Raw genomic sequence first — 23,022 nt, 5'->3', positions numbered from 1 at the left:
AGCTCCTGGTGTAACTCAACCCCATAAAAGGACTATTGGTCACAAGGTGTAAATGGCAAAGTGGGGAGTCCCACCACCCTTGGAAGCAAGATCACTGATGATTCTTTGTGTGCTCTTCCTCCTACTCTGCATACCTGTCACATCATGTTGGCAAGTGAATGCAAGCAGACCCGACTTACTTAAATGTTTTTCAGACTGCTGCGATCCTCAGGAGCCTACCTCCATTTTTTCATCAAGCAAAGAGTAGTGATACCCCTACCACTGAATCTACAAACCGCAAATATCAGTCCAATTTGGTGATTACTTTGTACAACGTGCAGGGCGGACTTCTATCTGATATGCATGTCTACAACACCGCTCATTCTATCCTTATCTCTACATGAGCTGTTCCCAATCACATCATTCCATACTTCCATAATACCAGATCATATTAGCAGCCCTGAAGGCTATTATATGCTGTATCCCCTGCTCTTATAAAGAGCTCTCCACGTTCCTCAGATAGAAACACTCTGCCTCTTTAACCCATTTCAAGACACTGCCTTTCCCTTTATCTCACTCTTCTTGTCCCTACTTTTTTCTTTTGTGACTCTTTTGCCACCTCAGGGTAATTAAAGGAGGAAAGAAAAAGAAGTTATAAGAAAGTAAGGAAAAGGGAAATGTTAGGTGGCTGGGGAGTATGCACAGTAACATTTGGGACAAACATAGCCAGTCCTTTATATGTTATATACGTAATTTTTTCTAGTCCTCAAAATATGTAAAGTGAAAAACGATTGGACAAATATAAACAGAATGGAGTTGGAGAAGAGACAATTGGGGTAGGTGGTTTTCATTGTTTGCAGATATTAGCTAGAGGGTGATCACAGATATGCCTGTTCGACTTTTCAAGATCTAATTTATTAGGTTTTACTACCAGACAAGCTGTCTGATTGCGAAAGACCTATTGAGGGTTTACCTAGCACTGACAGTGGACTTAAATACTACCCATTGCTTATCACTGTTAGCTTTATTGTCACGCTTATATCCTTCCTTATTTGATGACTTTCCTTCTCCCTCATAACCCTGTTTCTTCCATAAAGCATAGAATCTTTCCATCTTCTTGACAGACTTACTTAAGTCCTGCTACTGCTCACTTTTAGGGAACTACTTTTTCTTTTGGTTAAGCACGCGTTAAAAATGCATGTGTTTTCCAGTTATCTCCCAATTGTGTTTCTCTTCCTTCTGCTAAATACCAGCCCCTGGCTCTGTGCGTGTTCCCTCTCAATGCTGCTCTCTTTCGCTCCTGTGTACCTCTCCCTGGCCCCATGCTCCATGTTGCTGTCTCCATCGTTTGGTTCTCTCCTCACCCCCGTGTTGCCCTCTCCCTTGTGGACTACATTTCACTCAGCTTCATTTTTAAATTATCCCACCAACCCTTTGCTTCCCCTGCACCCATTCCGGGACCTGCTCCTCAGTTGTCCCTACCCATGTTTTTAAGAAATATGTATGTATTTTTGGGAGAACAACACATTGCTGCCAACCCTCCGTAAAAGAGATTTTATGAACGTACAATTGTTGTCTTTATTGACCTATTTAAGCGATACCCAGGTCTAAGGTTGGTCACTAACGCGTCAGTGTGACAATGTTGCCAATATGAAACAGCACAGAGAAAAAGCATTGCATTTTACTGGTGATGTTAAGCATCACCCAAAGGCATTGGCAAAGCCAGTAGGTCCCAAAGGCCAGAGCTATTGGCTTTGTCAATGCTTGCGTATATAGAAAGTTATGTTTCAAGCTTACCAGTGACCCCCCTCCGTTTTCTATGTTTTTAAGCATTCATGCTATTTAATTTAAGAACAAAAATTGAAGAGGCACTATTAGTCTCAAAACTTCACAACTTTGAACACCCCTACTTGTGATCTTACCAAATCAGGTCCAAATGTTTTTGGGATCCACACAAACGTTTGCTGCCATAAAAATGTATATCTCTACAGCCATCTAAGCCTGTCATTATCTGTTTTAGCAATACGTGTTTCCCGCAGCATCAATAATTTTACTCTATAAGAGTCTAAGGAAGGATTGCTTCCACATTTTCCTTTATTTATTAAATCGTTAGTATTTAGTGGCAGATTTCGTAACATTTCATCCTGGGCCACATTTAGGGTATTATTTCTAATCGTTTCTTGATACAGTGTAATTGTTATCAATGATGTGTGCTTTGTTTTTCCAAACTCTTCTTCCTTCACTTACCCAGTGTCCAAGACATAACATTCCCTAGGGATGTTACCAATAGTGTCCGTACCTCCCTACCTAGTCTCTACCCCTGGGAATAGATGAAAAGGAAAAAGGTATCCTAAACAATAGTATGGGGCTCGAGTCATGATCCCAGAAAGGATGCATCAGTTTTAACCTGTAATATATGCATTCTTGAGTTGGATTTGAATCTACAGCCATGGCATGGTATTATCCATTCCAAGCAGAATAGGTTCAGTATTTGTGTCACTAACTTGAATTATGGTACTCCCCAATTCCAACTAGTAAAAAATCTGCTTTGACAACTTGATTAGATCTTCCCCATCAGCTTTCTATTGGTCTCCTAAGATACTAGGCATGCCCTCTCCATTCTAAAAATTTTCTTGGGAGGTGTCTACCCTCATCAGTGTTGGTGAATAAATGAGAAATGACCCGGCTCAATTAACTTTGAGATTACTTAAGGACAGTAGCGGTCGGTGGTGGGAGGGATGCCGGTCGGTGATGTGGGGCAGGGAAGGGGAAGGGTGGGGGGTAGTAAACTATGGAATATGCCCAAATGCAGGTAAGTAAACATATAAATAAATAAAACAAATTTTGTTGAGGGCACTGCATCGCCAAATTGATGCAGTGCGTGCAACAAAATTTGTTTTACTTATTTATATGTTTACTTACCTGCATTTGGCTGTATTCCATAGTTTACTACCCCCGCCCCACGTCACTGCCCGGCAGCACGCCCACCACTGACCGCTAATGCTTAAGGACACGATTAAGGGCCAGATGTAGGTGGCCAAATACCGGTTGGTAACGGCCGATTTCGGCCGTTACCGATCGGTATTTGGAGTTTTAGATGTAGGGGGCTTCAATTTGACAGAATCAGTAAATTTACCGATTTGGTAAAATACCGAATCGGTAAATTTACTGATTCTGTAAATCTAGATGTAAGAGGCACTAAAAACAGTGCCACAGGCCCTTAAGAATTTGTTATTTACCACAAAACATTATTTTGTGGTAAATAACGAATTTGAGTGTACATGCACCTCTGTGCATGTACACCTGTGCCATGTGACACACGTTCATACCAGAATCAGGGGTGCTACAGGGTGTCAAAGTGACACCCTGTCCCCTTGACAATTCGGTAATTGCCATTGATTCCTGAATCAATGGCAATTACCGAATCGGTAAATACCGATTCGGAAATTACCGAATCATACCGATTCGGTAAAAATTACCGATTTTTTCCCTACATCTCATTTACCGAATCTAGAATACCGAATCGGTAAAATTCGGTATTCTAGAGTTGGTAAATGAGATTTACCTACATCGGGCCCTAAGAGGGAAACACCAAGCATCTTGACTTCAGGGATCAAGACCTCATGACTCTTTGTTTCTTTGTGATGTCTATGGCAAGAACGTTTGAGAGTGAACCATTGTTTTTAGGGAAGACAGTTTATCTGAGAAGTTCTGCCACCCATTTAATCATCTCCCCCTCATGTTGCTGCTTGCTCAGTCTTCCCTCTGCCCTTTTGGGGACACAAACTAACCAAGGATTGGCTCTCCTGGAACGATTCTCCATGATTTGGTATTTATGTTCCATTACCTTGCATCAAGCAATACCTTGAGGTATATACAAATCTATGGTTACTAACCAAACTTTATAACAATAGCAATGGGAGGCTGTGGGGACTGTGTTTCATAAACGAGACTCCTCCCATGTCTCTTGCCTGGTATTCCACTGAATCTCAGTGTCTGACAATCGTTAGAGCTGGGTTTGTGGGTGGGAAGCCTCGAAGTTGGAGCAGAGAAAAGTGTGGCACCAATATTGTTAGTCTCTGTACTTGCCTCCTCTGAGCATGTTCAAAGCCCAATACAGTACTTTAGATTTTCCATTCCAGACTTCTCAACTTTTCTCGGGAGATGGGGTTGCTTCCTTACCTATGCAGTGAATCTCTGCTTGAATATCAGAGAACTTTATGTTGATTTTCAATGGATAGCGGTCAGATTCACCATAGCTCGTCAGGGTGAGACAGACAATGCAAAATGCCCATGGATACCTACAAATCTCCTACTTTCTGTGTGCAAAAAGTATTGCTGGTCTTTGTAAACACCCATGACCCTTACTCTCACACCCGTATTTACTAACTTTTCTATGTCAGTAGTTAGTGAAATTTGCAATGGAAAAAATTGTGCGCTATAGAAGATATAATAACATAACAAAACAGAGGTAATACTTTTACTTGGAGAGTACCGGTATTTCAGAGAAACAAGCAGGCACTCTGGTACAGAGTAACCTGCACTTGTATTTTTTCCATTTCAAGCACTGTGTACACATGTATTTATCAGTTGCACAATATGTGAGTGATAGACTTTCTTTGTAAAAAAAAAATCAGGGTACTTCAACAACAAGAAATGTGCTCTGAATCTTATGCCTGAGTTGAAAATCTAAAGCAGGAAAAAAAATTCAACATAGAAAACGGTCACGATGAAGCTTCTTTTCGAAATATTACAGATATATTAAATAGGCATGTTTTAGCGATTGGATGAAGACAAGAAAACATGCTTCTCACCATTGAACAATAGGCGTTGGAAACCCTTGCACAGTGAAGAACAGTTTCACAGACATCTTTTCCCAGACAGTATGAGACCTGAGCCGCACCAGTACTTCAGGGGCTCGACTTATGCATTCTTCGTGAATTTGCCTCTCCAGAGCCATTTTTTCCTCCACCTTTCAGATTAAAAAATAAAAATAATTTCAGAATACAAACATATAGCACGAAAAAGAATACATCTTCAAGCACCTGCATAAATAAAGTTTGTCAAATTTGATCATGTTGAGGAATCTCATTTAAGGTGTCAAACACAATGTTCATACCATCCTTTGTATGGCCAATTTATCTAGCTGTTCTCTGGCAAGTTTCCGCGACGCACGAATGTCTTGTTCTAAGTAGTCCAGCTCACTGGAAAATCGAAATCTTCGCTCATGTCTCTGACGGTGTTGAGCCTCTTCCTCTTCGGTCCTGTGTGTGACAACATTAAAAGATAGTATAGCACAATGGGTAATGCACTTTTATGCTTTCATTGAAATAGAGGCATCTTTCTTTAATTAAATCAGGTTATAAACGGCAACTACTATAGGTATAAGTAAGACATGCGTACTCAAAGAGGGGAGAGGTGGCATGTCTGCAGATCAGTGTCTCTGTGTCCAGGCCTGTGTGTCTGGGTCTCGCCTGACTGTTAAGCAAGTGGAATCCCAGCCATGGCTCATGCCCAGAATAGCAAAAAACTGAGGACTTGAGTCATGACAGGAGTAACTACAGCAGTAATCTGGTTTGAGCTGCAGAGCCTCTAAAGTTTTTGGCTTGAATTACCAGTGGAGTTGGCCTAGATTGAAAAGCTCTTTGTAAGACAAACTACTCAATGAGCCGTGCTGGACCATTGCCAACCCAGAGCGATGCAGATATGCCAGTGTAACACTGACCTCTGAGGTAAGACGTATGTCCCTGTGGTTAGCAATGAGGGAGGATTGCATGTGAATGGCAAACAGCCTGTTGAATAGTTTGCTTAAACTTTCAATGAATTTGAGTGGAGTTTGTAAGGTTTGTAGATGGCATTTCTGAGTGAATTCATATCTATCCACTGAACTGTACATTTGTACGAAACAGAAATATTTATCAAATAGGCCAAATAATCTGAATTGAAGCACAAAACTTCGTACGAAAAATATCTCTTGAGAGGGGCTCCCTTTTACTTTCTCATACATGTTATTTTATGAAACTGTGTATACTAAGCTGGTATGTCAGCAATTGATTGAAGCCTGTCAATGATCTTACATATTGGAACGTAGGCCCTTATTCAATCCATTTCCACATACACACAAAATGGGAAAACAATCTCAAACTTCAAGCCCTTAAATTGTACCAGCTCAATACAAATATATATTTTTGGGTATGCCTGTCGATATTTTTAGTTTATCTGGTACTTGTATTAATCCAGACAATAAATATATTTGAACTCTTAGATGATGTAGAGTCCTGAAGGGGTGTGTGGTGATCCACTCAGGTAGTATCCACCTATCTTGGTATAGGGTGGACACTAAGGATGATGCTTGCCACGAATACAAGTGAGTGAGGTGTCTCCATCCATATTCTTTTGGCTTCTACAGCAATAGAGATGACACTAGAAATTAGTTGTGTCCCAAATGGATGCCTACGCACCTGGGGTATGTGGGCAAGTTACTGAAACCTTTACTGGACCTAACATGAATATTGACATTATATCTTGTGGTGGACTGTCACCCACCCCAACTAATAATCCACTTTCTCACAAGCAACATTCCATTTAGTTGACTTTGAGCGATGTGTAAATGCTTTAAATCAATCATAAAGAGATCACTAGTTTGCAGACCAATATTTTAAGTCTTTATAATTGTCATACAATGTATTAATCAATAATGGTCTTTGTATATCTCTGTGCAGAATGGCTAATGGGTGATTAAAAATGAAATATTTTTCTGTGTCTCAGTATCTGTAAACGTTGTTTGCCATATACCTATATGTTACCTCGGAAATGTAGAACAAATTATTAAAATGGACAAATGTACTTAATCATATAAACGAGCAAAGTATCGAAGTAACAAGTGTCTCGATTGGGCCAATGATTAAATCATTAATTGATCGTTTCTCTGCATGGCCTACGTCACTTTCTGTAAAATGTAGTCCCAGAGGGAAGGTACCATTATGACCTTTCTGAGACGTTCTCCACTGCCTTGTGGTGTTTGGTCACTTGCATCAACAAAAATCAACCTATTGGGCTCTTTAATGTGTACTTAAGAGTAGATCGGTGGCCGCTCGTGTTTGTAACAGCAAAGATATGCTCATTATAAATACTGAACTGTTCTGGTTTGTGTTTATTTTGATGCTGTTCTACTTTTATATATAGTAACGTGTGCATGGGAATATTTATACACGCATATTGTGTCTTTTCTTTAAACATCATTGGCTAGCCCCGCGTACGGTTCAATAGCTGCTATTTTTAAGGAGCATAGGCATGCCCAGTGCCGTATTCTAAGATAAGAGTTCTTATTTCTTATAAGCCAATATAATTAAACCATCTTTGAGGTGGCAATTGCTCTGCAACCGCTTTCATGGATGAAGCTTGAGTTCTTTGGCAAATGATCACTGCTGATGACAAGATAGTTATATAAAACTCCTGACTGCAGTTGCAGACCTATGGACGATTTTGAGTCAAGAAAGTGAATTAGCATACATGATGACGCAAGCAGCGTTCAGAATCTGGTTTTCAAGAAGAGCCCTGAAAATCATCAAGAGTGCTAGCCCTAACTTACATTTCATGTTGCTTGTGGCATTGAGCGTGCAGCAGCAAATTTATGAAGCGCAGTAGGCATGTACGATAAGGTACGAAGTCTGACGTGAGGCACAACCCCCCCCGGCACACAAGCCAGGTGTTCACAGCGGGATTGGCAGGGTAGGCAGCATATAAACGTTTATGCACACTGCGTACTGGCTACCACAATACATACAAGGCGTATTTTTTTCACCTCTGGTGATTGTTCCAGATCAGACCTGATGCAGGCAAATGCGGGAAGAGCACATACTCACTAGTGAAATGTGTCAAATCCTTTCTGAATGATGAATTTATTTTTAATGTCTGGCTCTCACTGAGAGCCACTAGCACGAACACCAGATTTTAAATCTAGGTGGCCACTTCATAAAAGCTGTTAGCCATTTTTGGTATGTCATAAAGGAATTCCAGACTGCTCTGACAGGGTTCTTTGAGAGCCTGTTGGTGAACTCATGCTCTGTGATTTTCGAAAAGAGATGAGATGGCACCATCAGCAATCGACTTGAGAGGCAGCGAGGTGAAAAAGTAACTAAAAAAATACACACTTTTGCTGCCGGCCACCGTGATCTTCTGTTCCCTTACTGCACCTCACTGCTCCTCTACTATGGCACTAGAATCCCTAGGTGCACAGGCTCCCAGATATAATCCCAGCACTTATTTCATGCAATTACTCCCAGCACGAGAGAAGCACTGGGATTGGGCAGAGTGGAGCACAGGTGATATCTTTGAGGTACAGTCTGTAGATATCAAAGTGTGCATGTTGGTTTGGCCATCCTAAAATGGCCGACCAAACCGACATGCTCACTTACAGTGCCTACCACCACTCCTACCCAGCTGCTAACGATGCAGCATGGCCCCACCCTAGATTCGCAGACTGGAAGTGAAAAATATAGGACAATAAAATGGTTTTACAGTCATTTTATTTTTTTTCTGTCTGCGGCATTTCACTAGTGCGGCGATGCTCCCCCGCCATCGTATAGGAGCTGCCCCTGGATGGCACAAGGGTGATGGGTTGGGTGACTGAAAGGCAGTTATTTATTTTACATCTGAGGCAGAGAGGAGAGGCCATGTCGTATATGGATAATGGCTCCCTATTACTCCTCTACCCCTGTTTAGCAGTTGAGACCAAGGCCCGATGATTTTGAGGGCCATACATACCATAAAATTATACATAGCCAAACAGTGAATGATGGGGGGAGGTTTTCACCTTGAGGTTTTGAGTGACATCGTAGAAAACTCGAGTTACACTTTCATTGTCTATGAGATGCCACTCAGAACCCCTCGGTGAAAAACACCCCTTTAATCATTGTTACCCAACTATAATTCCATATATTTACAATATTTAGAGCACACAAGGCCCTAAAGCTCTTACTTCAGTTGAGAAATGTGCTTTACTTCCTACTCCCATCACACCTGTGGCCATACTTCAAGTGCAAATATATTGCAAGGACTACCTGCATGAGGGCAAAGTCCGTTGACCACCCGCAGTGTATAATAAATGTACATTAATACATTTTGTGTAACAAAATGTAAGTTTTAAAGTTGGCAGGTGCATTTGGTACAAGTTGATTGGAATACTATTCTGTGATGTAGCACACTGTGTTTTTCCAGTGCACACTTGGAGACATATACAGTGTAAAAGTGTGCGGCTTTCAGGCGTAAAATATATCCGCTTTTTCAACGTTTAGCAAGTTATTTTTGTGCTGAAAAACTATACACTGTACTAGCAATATTTTCTATTTTTTATTAAGCATTGTTGATTCATCACCACTAAGATACTTCAGGTTTAGTTCTCGTGTTTTTCTGCATGTAGCACGTTCCCACGTTCCCACATGACAAATTCCCTAATTCACCAACTTTCATGCTCACGTTAAAACATCTTGATGCCAATCGTATTGTAAAACTGAAGAAAAAAACCGGAAAGAGCCTTCTTGGAAGCATTATGGTTTACATTCCTGCCGGCACTTTCGTGTGAGTACTGTAATAAACTTGTTTACCTTCTTCTAAAAGTCGGTACTGTGTATTCTAGGCCCTCCTCTTCCACGGAGCTCCTCCCCCGCTTTGCTTGAGAAGATCTGTACGAAGACGACGAAACTGCCGTTGCCTGTGTAGAGGCGGTGCTCCTCCTTCATAAATGGAACAAAACAACAAGTTAGCATTCCGTGGAAATTAATTAAATGAGGAAAAAATGAAATCAATTAACTTTTCAGCACTTTTCTGATGTCTCTCTCTGAATTTCATTTTTCAGTTCCTAATACATTATTCCAATGATTTGAATCCAGTGTCCATTTGCATCCGAAATAGCCCCATTAAATGCGTGTAACTCTGCGTCTTGCATCTCGCTAGCTTCCTGACCTTGTTCTATATTGTCCGTCTCTGGTACACTAGGGGGCATATTATCAAGGGGGTTTATCTCCGCTTTTTTGGCTTTAAAAGCCAAGAAAGCAGAGATAAAATTATCTCCCTATTACCTAGCTGTCGCTAACACCAGTTAGCGACAGCTAGTAGGAGATAGCGACCATCTTGGGCCCCACTTTGCATGTCAGGGATATTTATCACTAATGACATGCAAAGTGGGCGTGCCAAGATGTTAGCGACTGGAAACAGTCGCTAACATCGCTATCTCCTATTACCAACTTTTGGAGATATTCGCGCTAAGCGCGAATATCTCCAAAAGCTAACACCTGCCTTGAGTAGTTCTTAGCCATGTTATCCAATGAGAGGTGGATAACATGGCTAAGAGCATTAGCTCGCTAATGCATGAATATCGCGGACTTTTCAGCGATATTCATGCATTGCGGCGATTTTTATCGCATTTGCGATAAACCTTGGTAATACCAAAGTTTATTTGCGGTAAAAATTGCCGCAGCTCTGTGGTAAATTTTTGTCTCTGACCAAGCAATAGCGATAATTATCGCTATTGCTTGGTAATATGCCCCTACATTCTTCCCCTGAGACTGCCCTTATTATTTCCCCTCTCTTTCTGTATTAGGTAAGGCATCTTACTCATGTTTAGGGTGGAAAGTCAATGGGTTCCAAGAGATATGGACCTGAGCACTGGGCAGACAACTTTGTAATTGCAGATCAAGTGAAGGGTAGCCAGCAGACAAATGTGTAGTTGTGTTCTTTTTTAGATGAGACATCACAGTTGTATCAGGGGTGGGCTACTTGCAGCATCTGGACTATGAACCAAATATGTAAATTGAAAGGTGAACATTTTGCATTATAATCTTCATGTGTAAACGTTCAGATTTATCCAGTCCTCCCTTTACTGGTCCTCTTCAAACTTGGGAGTGAGTCAGTAATTATCTCAATATCTGCCAAATTCCATACGGGTGGAAAATACCTTGATTTCACCACATACAGTCAAAAATATTGCAGTCATTCACAGCCTACCATAATCTGATGTGGATTCATCTGAGAATGTTAAGTTTTTAATACTGAACAATGTCTGCTCATGGTTCAATAATTTTAAGTCATGTTATTTTCCCAAAGGCTAGGAAAGCTCTACCTCGTAAAGGCAAGGAAAAGGTGTCACCTGCCAACTGATGGTAATAGAGCGTAAGAACGTCTCAGGAATAATAAAGCGCAACAAGTCTACATGTGTCCAAAACAGGGAGAATGTGATGCCAAATAAACAAAAAACAATAATGCAAATCAAGCCACATTTATTAGAGATACAATGAATATACTAAGTAAATAGATACAAAAATATTTCAATAACTCAAATAAAGATGCATACGAAAATCATATGTTGTGCTGAACAAAGAGAAATCCTAAGAGACACACACAATTTTTTTGATGATTTTTTTACGTAAACAACTCAAAATATTTTGTCTCCACAGAGATATCAGACAATAGAAAGCAAATCTCAGACACATACATAAAAAAGCTCCCATTCATCTAGCTACTCACTCAGTCAGAAACACTCACATCCAGCATTTACACTATAAATATATATACATATATACAACAGAAAAGGAACAGAGACCCCAATCAAATACTATGAGTGGGCAATAGAGTCCGAGCATTTACTGGAAGTCCATGTCCAAATGTCTCTGTCCTGCACGGTGCCGAAGTGCATTTCGGTGCCAAGGCTACCTCGTAGCCAACATCTTCCTCAGGGCACTAAAGATACAGTTCTCTGTAGTTCTGGACCACAAGTGGGGGGAACAAAAAACATTTTTTTGCAAACAGTACAAAACAACAGCAATAGTTCAAAGTGCCAATAAATCAGAGACAGGCACGGATCCAAAATAAGGTGAATTCCAAATCAGGACGTTCCATCAAAAAATAAATTGGGCAAGGACAATGCCTAAGATGCGGTTCAAATGAAGCGAGGATGAAAAACTGAAAATGTAGAGGGCTGGACACGCTAGAAGGGCCAGTGGCTCCAATAACTAAAGCAGAGGGCTCAAGACGAATACCAATCCTGAAGCTGAAAGTTCAGACAGCTGCAGATAAAAAAGATCCTGGCCGAATTCAAGAAGAGATATAACAACTCCTGGGTCACTTCAGGAAAAAAAAAATCCTGAACAGATCGACGTTGACGGTATATACATGAAGTCCAGCAGGCACAAGAATTCTGAAAGGTAATTCGTTGTTATCCAAACACCGCGTCTATATCAGCAGAAAATGGTAACACGAGTCCACGGGTTTAATAAAGCCCCAGTGGAAAATTCTCCAACGGATGGCGGTCGGCTGATGATCTACGTCTCAGGCTTTGTCCAGATGACGCGGCGTCCGTAACATAGCTGGTACATTTACCTTTAACGTTGGGCCGTTATTTCTCTATTTTCGAAAAGGCTACCTCATGTCTCTTTAAGATCATTCCTAATTATGATTTTTGATTTACCTGCATCAGAATCTTCCATTAAAAACAACCTAATGGTAATGTATGTTTTTTTTTTTAGATCTAACAAGCATAAGTGTTCATTTCATAATTACTTCATTTCCTCCAGTAAATTTCAGTTTAAAATTGGATTTTCAACTCAACTGAAGAATATTTTATTTGGATTAGGTACAGCCATTTCCTGCTAGCCTCCAATTTTGCTGAATTCTTTTTGTTGGCCTTAAGCCTCTCAGCACTTTACAACTGCAAACCAGTGCTAAAGTGCATATGCTCTCCTTCCTAAAATACGGTTTGATTGACATATCCATAATTGCCATATTTAATTTACCTTTACATCCCTAGTAGAGTGCACTGCATATGCCTGTTAATTAAATTCTACTAGTAATTCCCATCCAGACGCGGCGATGAGGGAGTGACCTAGGATTTAGAAACCTCAACACTATAAATATAAAAGTGAAGCACACAGTTGATTTTAGCGGTGCTTGAATGAATCAGACTGTGCTGAAAAAATGTTTTAAAAAGCCTTGAGAAAGCCCAGGACCAATTGACCTCCATGGGCGAAACACGTCAGCGGGTGCAGTAATGTGCTGTTAGGAATATCTTCATTTCAAGGACACCATTTTTGTTCTCAACTTCACTAAACAACAAGAAAATAATTGTAAAAAAGATCATCAATAAAAAAAATTAAAAAGAGCCTTTTGAAAAGGAACTGAGATCTCCTCGTACAAGAGCGAGGGGTTTACACTTGCAACCATTCCCCACAGTAACAATTTAGATGCCAGAGAGGTCCAGTGCCTCAAGTGAAGCCCCCTCAAACTTACTGATTTTCATAGCATTATTAGACAATGCCACCCGGGACTTGGATCCCCGGACCTTAAATTATTGGGATTGGAAATACTACTAGTGGGCCTGCAGCACTGATTCTGCCACCCACTCAAGTACCCCGTGGAGAAGTGTGGCTCACTGGTTAGAGAAGGCAGACCTGGAAGCAGAGGTCAGTCCGGGACCAGGCTTCAATTCCCGACTCGGCGGGGTCTTGAGTCCTAAAATGTCCATGGACTCGACAATTCTCGCTCCGGTGCCTACTCGATTCATGGGTTCACACTCTGCGACTCTGGGCAATAGCTTGCTTAATCTCCACAACGGCCCCTCGCGGCGGGATGCCGGGCTTTCACCTTGCGGATACCCTGCCGGGGTTATCTCACAGGGGAATACCAGGACGGGTTCCCTAAGCAAGCGCTTTGAAACCGGTCGGTGATTTGCGCTATATAAATTCCTGTACATTTACATTTAAACATGTCAGATACCCATAACTGCAGAGACTGTGTGCAGTTTACAATGCCATATTGACTTGACATTTAGAACCAATTGCCAAGCCTTAAACTCCCCTTTTATCACATATATTTCACCCTAAGGTAGCTGCTAGGTAGCCCATAGTGCAGGGTGCTGTGTAATCAAAAAGTAGCACATACACTATTAAGTATTGTATGTCCTGGTAATGAAAAGTAGCCACATTCGGTCCCAGGATGCTCATTTCTGGTCCAGGGGGGCCTGGTATTGCCATACTAGGCTAGACTGTTCCCACGAGGAGTAGGGTCAAGACCAAATTGTATATGGCTGGGTCTAAACTATAATGGTGTGGTGAGCAAAAAAACAATGTATTTAATCCAGATCTGTGACTGGGGGTGAATGCTTGATTTGTTTAGCATTCCGTCCATCATCTGTTCTTTTTGCATTTGTCGGCCTAAGTGGGAAGTGTATGCCCAGACATGGTTCTCTTGCTTGCTGTGCCACTGGATTCAATCTGGCTGATGAGGGGTGATGCCCTGAAACTGGTTCCAGGATGCTAGTTTCCGGTATAGTGAGGACCTGGCTTGGGAGTTTGGGCTGGACTGTTCCTATGAGGCACAGGGTCAAGACTGATTTGCATATGGTTGGGTCTAAACTGGGATGGCATGGTGAGCAAAAGAGCAATGGATTTAACCCAGATCTCTTGACTGGGGGTGAATGTTTGATTTGGTCCTCAATCAGTCCATCATTTGTTTGCACAGCACATTTAGAAAGATGTCCTTTTTTCTGTTCTTGGCTCTGAGGTTTTATGGTAACACCCTAACCACAGCACAGGTACAGCTCTACACTGAGAGAAACACTCTCCCCACAGTTGGAATGCTATCTTGGATTGTTCTAATGTCCCAAGGAACAGAAGGAGTCAAGGCAATGGGTACAACCACTATGGAGTATACCATACACCCCCCTTTCATCACTGGACAAGATGCAAGGGTTAAAGGAAGTGGGAAGAGGACAAAGGGAGGGGATGGCTCCACACTGATGACAAAAAGTAACAAGAGAAGGAGGGGTAGTCCTGAGGTTGAGCACACATGGTGGCATAATACTTTACAAACAGGTGAGTAAACCTTTGTATAAGATACAACTTGTAGGATACAGGGTGCAAATAATACCTTTTATAATCCCTGACATTGTCTTGTGAACCAATGTAAAAGAGACGCTTTATAGGGTTTAATGCACACAATGAAAGTTCCTTTGCAATCATGGACATAGTCTTTTGAGTATTTTGGTGGTCTGATGGGACGTGTCCATTCTCTATAACGGAAACTCCCATTGTGATGTTTGTTGTAAGCAGTATTCAATAACCCATTCTCTCTGCCAGGAGGATTGCCATTGCTTGAGTCTCCTCCTGCTGGCTGATGGTTGGCATCCTTTCTAAATTTCGGGTGACTGAGTTTCATCATCTTCCCCAAATTCCATATTTTACCAGTGTCAGTCTTCATAGCATTGCGAAAATGTGTGACTACTTTAATGACTTTTAAAAACTTGGAGTCTTTGCCACCCTCACTCGGAGACTTAGGGCCTGATTCAGAATTTGGCAGAGGGAAATACACTGTCACAAACGTAACAGATAGCCTGTCTGCCCCATTACATTCCCATGATATCCTATGGAGATCGTATTATGGTGGACGGGATATTCGTCATGTTTGGGATGAAGTATTCCATTTGCCGAGATCTAAATAAGGCCCTTAATCTTTACCCAATCTACGACCACACCATTGGAAATGTTGGGGTGTTTGTCTTGGTCATATTTTTTTTTCTGGCCTCATTTTGTATCATTTCTCATTGTTTCCAGGGTTGTCTGGTGTTCACATCTATCCGTCCTTTGCCCCATTTCATTCTAGAAGGAACTACTTGAAAATTGGGTAATCTTAATACCTCAAATGGGGTTTTCAGAGTGCTTTGGTGTGCAGTCAGATGAAATTCTCTAATTCCCTTGAAAATGTCTGCTTTCCAATTAAGGTTGTTAACTTTTGCTAATTGTATCCCTTCTTGAATGTTTTATTGAAGAGCTTGATAGCACTGTTGGTTTCTGGGTGGTATTGTGCTGAGTGCAGATGGGTGATGCCATTCTCCTCTAAGAATATTAGTATTTCTGTAGAGCAAAATTGTACTCCATTATTTGACACAATAGTCAATGTTAGCCCTTCAGTAGCAAATCTGTCTGTAAAAAACTTTATGGCAATCTTTGAACTAATGTTTGAAGTACATCTGATTTCTGGCCACCTGGATATGAATCCAACAGGACTATAATGTAGGTTGTCATGTTTTTCTTAGCTATGGTAACAATTATGTCCAAGGCCAATTCATTCCATGGGTTGTTTGGAAGTGTGCATGCGTGCATGGGGCAGATTCATGTGATTAAGATCTTGCCACTCACATTGCATGGTTCTCAGTCCCTTACAGATCTTTTACTTTTGATGTCCATGCCGAGAAACAGCCACTAGAGCAGAGTAGGGAAAGATACCTTTGTTTTCTTCTCTAATAAAAAGAGAATTAGACTCAGGTTCTATTGTTTGTTGCATTTTGGTTTTGTGCCGAATGAATTATATTCGTAGACTCGGCTCTGTATTTATTTTTATGTACCTATATACTCTGATATTGAGGTGTGTTTATATTCAATTATTTTTGGCCTTATAATAAAAACCCCAAACTGAAATTTGGAGTCTGTGGTCCTTTAAAGGCATGACTAAATTAAAAGAATAAACTTGAATTGTTTTGCTCCCCTCAACACTTTGAGCAGGCTATAAAAGACCATCTGCCTTGAATTTAGTAGGGAAGGCAGGGAGTAAATTTTAGCGTAATCTCCCCATTGCAGTAAGCTACCGCTGGGGAAGGAGAACCACTGTGCACTTCAAAAGCACCACTGGGTATATGACCTGGACTTCTGACCTAACCACTAAACTACTGAACCTGTGAAGACTTTGCCAGGAGGCAGGATTGCCACTCTGCTGGACTGCTATTCTGGAAGAACTGATTTTCTGCTGTGCCGCCCTGCTGCCTGCAATCCTCTAGCCTGACATAGAAGGACGGGACCCACCTCACTTGAACTCATAGTGACTCCAAGGGCTTGCTGTCTTGCCTCCTGTTCTAAGACGTAAACTCAGCCTGCTACAGTAACTGAACTTTGCTTGCTGCACACCTTGCCCTGCCAAGTGGTGGAACCAAAGTCCTGGGCCCCTCGAAGTTGATATAAAGTGCTGCTTCAGTAAAAATCAATGCTGTTGCGCCACTCAGAACCAGTGCATCTTCATCAACAATGACTCATCTCTATAGCTGAGAGGCTCGAGTACACCACTTTGACAACAGATTGCGCATTGCTGATGCATCGTCTTCATCTTAAGAATGAACGGCGACTTATCTCCTCCTCTGCACCCCACATTGATCTTAATGTTAATGCATTCAAGGTATTTTTTCAACAGGCTAAGGCTGGTCCCTGTATTCGACCCACAATCCATTGCGGTCGGCCTGAACTTTTGGATTTTACCCAGTCTAGTGCGACCAGATAGCCCGAGTTGGTGCTTTATGCTTTTCAGCACTATATTTCAGTTTGTTTCTAAAAAAAACATCCTTAACTCTGGTTCTACTTATTGGATGTTCGTCATTTTGGTCCTGTCATATTCGTATAAATATTCTCTACTTGTCTACACTGATGTGGTGCCTTTTTTTACAAGTTACTGTTTGAAGTGTTGAACAAATACTTTAGACATTGCCTCTTAAGTGAAGCCTGACTGCTCAGTGCCTAGCTACCAGAGGGTCAGCACAGGATAATCTAGGATGTGTTGTGGATAACCCTGAATAGGATTGTGGTTGAGGGTGCATACCTTTGCTAACCTGAAACCCAATTTCTAACAGAATTTATCACAGTAATATGTGAATGATTTAAATGGACAATTAAAGGGGAGGTAACAATAATTCTAAACATGAATGCTACAATATTTAAGGGATACGTGCAATCAGATGAAAAAGTAAATGATTAGGACTGGGAACCAGCGAAGAGATAAGAGAGTCTGAATAATTGCAACTATACTTGAGATATGTAAAATAATGTTTTCAGAAAAAAGGAACTAGTGAACCTCAGTACATTTGGGCAGAAGATTAATGAGGAAGGGGAGAGAGTGTGGCCATTGTTAGCTTGGTCAGCCAGGGAAAAGGACAAGTAGATTTACCACACAATGAGATATTATTGTGGAAATATTGGTATTTCAGCATGAAAAATATGATACATGCAAACATATTACCAAAGAAGTTCCTAATCATTTTTAGGATTAATGCAAAGAAAATAATCCAGAAGTCACACAGAGGAATTACGAGAGGTAGGAATTAACAAGAGACATGTCACAGATGGTATGATAATGAGATTTTATAAGACTTTTGATGGTGACATATTCCCAAGAATGGGAGAACTATTCAATCATATAGTGATTCTGGAGAAATAGCCAAAGCTTTAAGTATCACCTCATAGCTTTCAGTACCACATCCAAAAATGAATGTGGATCATTCTGAGAATTGCATAATTCTAGTAAATACATGTAATAAAATACTTGCCAAAATACTGGGTTATCGGCTTGGACAATATTTAAATATAAGTAGAGGGAAAACACCCTGCATTATACTGATTCTAGATATTGAAAAGGCTTTCAATTTGGGGAACTAGCAGTTTAAATTGAATACAATAAAAAGAAAGAACCTCAAAGATCAGTGTTTCTGGTTAACTGCATTGCACTATTGTTTCCAGGGCAGAGATACTGCGGACAATACATAGGTCTACCAGGATAGGTGCCTCATTGCCTCCACCATTGTTAATTTATTTATAAAAACATCAGATAACGTTTGGAATATGATAACATAACATTTGTAAAGGTCAATAATGTGAATTTAAAACAGGTTGTGAAGCTGGGACCAGAATATGAAAAATAAAGCATACAGTGAATATCGCTAACATAGATTTTTATCTGTCTATTATCTGCCATCTACTCTCAAGGGAATTGTTGATAAATGCAAGGTTGCCTTAACTGCTCATCATAAATTTATTGAATAACAAATGTACTGCAGTATTGAATAAAAATGGTATGTTTCTTGGGAGATAAATCTCTATCAAAATGCCATTCTACTTTAAGTTTAATTTTTCTTTCAGATGATTCCTTGCTACCTCAAACTGACATTATTTTTGTGCAAATATAATCTATTTCTGGCTGTTATATTTCCTGGTAGAGTTTCAAGAATAAACAAAAGAAATGTGCTGCACCATTGACAAATATTTGGACTTGACTGATCTTCAGGTTCAAAAAAGGTATTGGGCTTGAGGTATGTACATAGTTTCAATAGGGAGGGAATTTATGACCACCGCATCCTACAATTGATTTTGATAACCCTACATATATCGTAGTAAATATTAACATATATTTTCTGTCTCATTTTAAAAAGTAAAGTTCTGAACTGTTAATGAGATGGAGAAGTAGAAATGAGCCTATGCTGCACTCCCATTCTATATAAAGTTTAAATGTGGTCCTCAAAACACTTGAAAACCCTCTTGAGTTAGTATTCATGATAAACATGATAATTATTACTTGCTCAAAATAAATCAAGTCATGTATATGAATATTTGATTGAAAATGACAAAATCTGGTTTGAAAATGTGCAGATTCAGATGGATTATGACTCTCCAAGTGATAAGTGTTTTACACAGAATACTAGCAAAAGATAAGAGGGAAATCTTAATCAAAGAAGATGAATCTAAAACCTTATATAGGTTCTTTGAAATCTTTAATCTGCTCCAGTTTTACATGTATGTAATAGTATGATATGTGACAGCTAAATTATGTGTCATCAAGCCTGAATACAATTAAAGGATCTGTATGTAATGGATGCCCTCAAAGTAAAATTACTTCTCAGGATGATTTGGAGTATGTGCTTCTGGGACATCCTATACTTACAGATTTATTGAAGCACATTATTAGGTATGTTGGCCAATGTAAGATGCTGGAGCTTTAGTTGAGGGGGTGAAACTCCACCTCAAATAATAATCACTATCCTTGTGAGAGTGAACCACCAAAGTCACTAAAAAACCTGATATAGCATGGCAGAAAGACACCAGGATTAACTTAGAGGCAATGAGCAAAGTATTAATGCTGCACTCAAACAGTAATAATGGGAAAGCACAGAACAAGATAAATCGCTTTACTGCATGTCAGTCACCCCTAAAAAGGCCCTAGCTCGCCCTAAGGGGAGGGTGCATTGTAGGTAAAAGGTAGAACATATACCTTAAGTGGGTAACATGACCTGGTAGTGACAAACAGCCATTTTGGTTTCTCACTGCTGTGAGGCTGCCCTTTCATAGGAATTAATTGGGGATTCCCTGATAAGTGTTTCAGTGGTTATTCCTGAAATGAGAGGAGCAGCATGGTCAAGTTTGGTATGTTTTTAATAGTAATAATAAATGCTGCCCAATGGTGTGCGTAGATTTATTATCTTTATTTTAGAACTGCCACTTTTAGAAGTTGGCATTTCTGTGTGCTATGTGTCTGCCTGCATGATGTGGATTGCATGCCTGGCCTTGAGTGGTGTGTGTGGCACCAGGGAGGGAAGGTGAGTCAGTGCTAGGCTGAATAGGAGATCTGCATTTGGAGTAGTGGAAGGAGCTGTCCTCTTACCCTGAATAGGGCTGTGCCCGCCTAGGTGAATGCTGGTTCCAACACCCCTGTGGTGTATCTGATGACCGAGCCCCCACCTGACAAATGAGAAGAGTAGCCCTGTAAAACAAAGTGCTCCAATACCCCCCCGGAACCAGTTGGGACTGGTTCTCTAGCCCTGTGCCAAGGCAGAACAAAGAAAAATGTGGTATAAGTACCGGGGATGTGACCACATGTTTGAGGTGTGCTTCCTTGTGCTTTTGGGGATCTCCTGCTGCTGCTGGGCTCCAGAAGGTACCACCACAAAAGTCTGTCTCCCTGCTGGAGGGCCCTGTGAGCTGGCCTGCCTGGGCCCAACCTTGCGCCTCTGAAACTTTGCCTAAGCGCCTTCTGAGCTCTACACATATCTCCTAGGATGGGGAGAGTGCTGGTGCCCTGCAGCATGAGGCTGCAACCTGCCTGAGAGGGAATCCCGGCATGGGGATTCCCCCGTGGTCCAGGAGGGAGTGGGAACCCACCCCGAATTGGTGTTTATTCAAAGGCAGGAACCTACCCCGCATTGATGCTTATTGGAAAGTGGGAGCCCACCCCGCATCTGCCCGGACACGAGGAGCCGCCGCCAAAACGTGCAGCGGTCCGGAAGACAGGCAAGGTGCCTGACTCTGGCATGGCCAGGAAGAGGAAATTCCCTGCCAGGAGAGTGGTGCCGAAAGGAGGGCAGGAGCCTACCCCTCCTCCATGACAGAGAGGCGTGGCCAGTCGAGGCAAGTTGCCGGTGCCTGCCCCGCAGCATCCCAGGAATCAGAAGAGCCCCGGTAAGTAGGGCTGCGCTGGAGACTCCCTTTTTAGTTGTGCTGTGAAGGCACCAGGAGAAGCCCCGTTGAGTGGGGGCTACCATTGAACATTGGGGGGTGCCGGGAGTGTCACCAGGTGGCCCGGTTGGTGCCCAGGTGCTACAGCTGCACCGCAAGAGCGGGCAGCTGCACCAACGGGGCGCTTTTGTTTTCCAAGTCCAGGAGTTAGGTGTAAATGTATTTTATGCCTAATGTGATGCCTACAGAGGTTGCATAATGTGTTTATGCTTATGATGATTATGCATAATGTGTTTAAAGCCTAATGTGATGCAGCCATAATGTTTTTATATAACCTTGTGTGGAGTTTCCTTTGTAGTGTTCCCAGTGTGTTGCTGCTGTGTGTGTTTTGCGCAAACGCTTAACACATTGCCTCTGGGATAATCTTGACTGCTCATGCCAAGCCACCAAGGGGGTGAGCAGGAGTGATCTTCAGTGTGTAATTCCCTTGCCCTGACTAGAGTGGTGGTTTCTGCCTGGCTTAGGCGCAAACCATAGCGAACCAGAAATCCCATTTCTAACAGCAACCATCAAAGTCACAGTCTAAAATGTCAAATATGTACAAAGGTACAGTTGGCAAAAAATATTCCTCTTCACCCAAATCAACCTAAGAAGGATTATCGCATTCCAAACCTTCTACCTCAAGGTTTAGTCAGGAGGTAGCCTTCACCAAATCCCTTGCCTTCTACTGTGATCTGTGAGATTGCATGTAACAAAATAACTGATGACAGCCTTTAACACAGTATTAAAGTTTCACACTTCAAGTCCTATTAGCTTGAACAAATGCTTTTCGAGTTAAATGCGTCAGGTCTACTTCATTAGTAATAACTTTAAGTAATAAACATCTCAGGTCGTTAACCTTGATCATAGGTTTGTCACCATCAATAAACAATTATGGCCTGCCATTTTCACCCAAAGCATTCCCACAAGACAATATGTGCAATACAAGTAATTTTTTTCCGTGGGAGCACATAGATTCTGCCGAACTGAATGCTGTGCTCCAGGCAATCAACATGTGAGTGAAGTCTTAGACCCTCTATATGTGTTGCTTCTTAGAGCTATTTATCTGTTGTTCACACACGCTGTGGTGAAAGTCGTTAAACCGGTACAATTTACAATCTAATGGGAGACAAGAATTTAGCAAATAAGGTGAAGATTAATGTATTGATTAACTTTGCATCGAATACTACAATGATCATGTTTATATTGTTAGTTTGTCAAGGGCCCCAAGGACTCCCTAAAATATAAATAAATAACTTGTGAGTGGCAAATATATTTTAATTACTTTCTCCTTTAACAAGAGCAATAGTGACGGAGTACGAGCGAAGAAAACTATTTGTAACAGAACATTCATATGTTATTGTTAAACTGCTAGAGGTACCATGTATTTGAAAGGTTTTCACTATGACTGCATTTGTGAGTAAAGTGAGCTATTATATGAAATATTCAGTTTATACATTCAGTGCTGAGCAATATTCTTGCACATTCACATCAATGAATATTAAATACAATCCTGTCAATAATGTTTGCAGAATTGTCCATATTCATAGTGAAGAAAATATGGCACGGTCACGTGATCAGCTGTGGCAGTTTGTATGGAACGTTTGAGAATGTAGGTCCAGCAGTAGGTGGGACGTTTATTCAATTCAATCTAATGTGCTCAGATATCTAGTTCACAATTACGTTATGTCCAAATGTTAATTGAAAAGCTCTTTCATGCCTCAGAGATGTTTGCTTTAATTGAATTAGTTGC

General features: G+C 41.1%; 1 protein-coding gene across 1 annotated transcript in view; it reads right to left on the bottom strand.

Moving 5' to 3' along the window:
• Positions 1–23,022, bottom strand: part of MYOM2 (myomesin 2) — a 731,038-nt gene that overhangs the window by 643,950 nt on the left and 64,066 nt on the right. The window contains exons 3-5 of the mRNA XM_086926415.1: positions 9,585–9,713; positions 5,099–5,243; positions 4,794–4,951 (exon numbers count right to left, since the gene is read on the bottom strand). Of these exons, the coding sequence (XP_086782541.1) occupies positions 4,794–4,951; positions 5,099–5,243; positions 9,585–9,713 (432 nt within the window). The remainder of the gene's footprint in view (positions 1–4,793; positions 4,952–5,098; positions 5,244–9,584; positions 9,714–23,022) is intronic.

Source organism: Lissotriton vulgaris, chromosome 6 (assembly GCF_964263255.1).
Source record: "Lissotriton vulgaris chromosome 6, aLisVul1.2, whole genome shotgun sequence".
In the NCBI taxonomy this organism is placed as follows: domain Eukaryota; kingdom Metazoa; phylum Chordata; class Amphibia; order Caudata; family Salamandridae; genus Lissotriton; species Lissotriton vulgaris.
The sequence above is the reverse complement of the archived record's forward strand: the minus strand, read 5'-3'. Positions and strand labels throughout refer to the sequence as shown.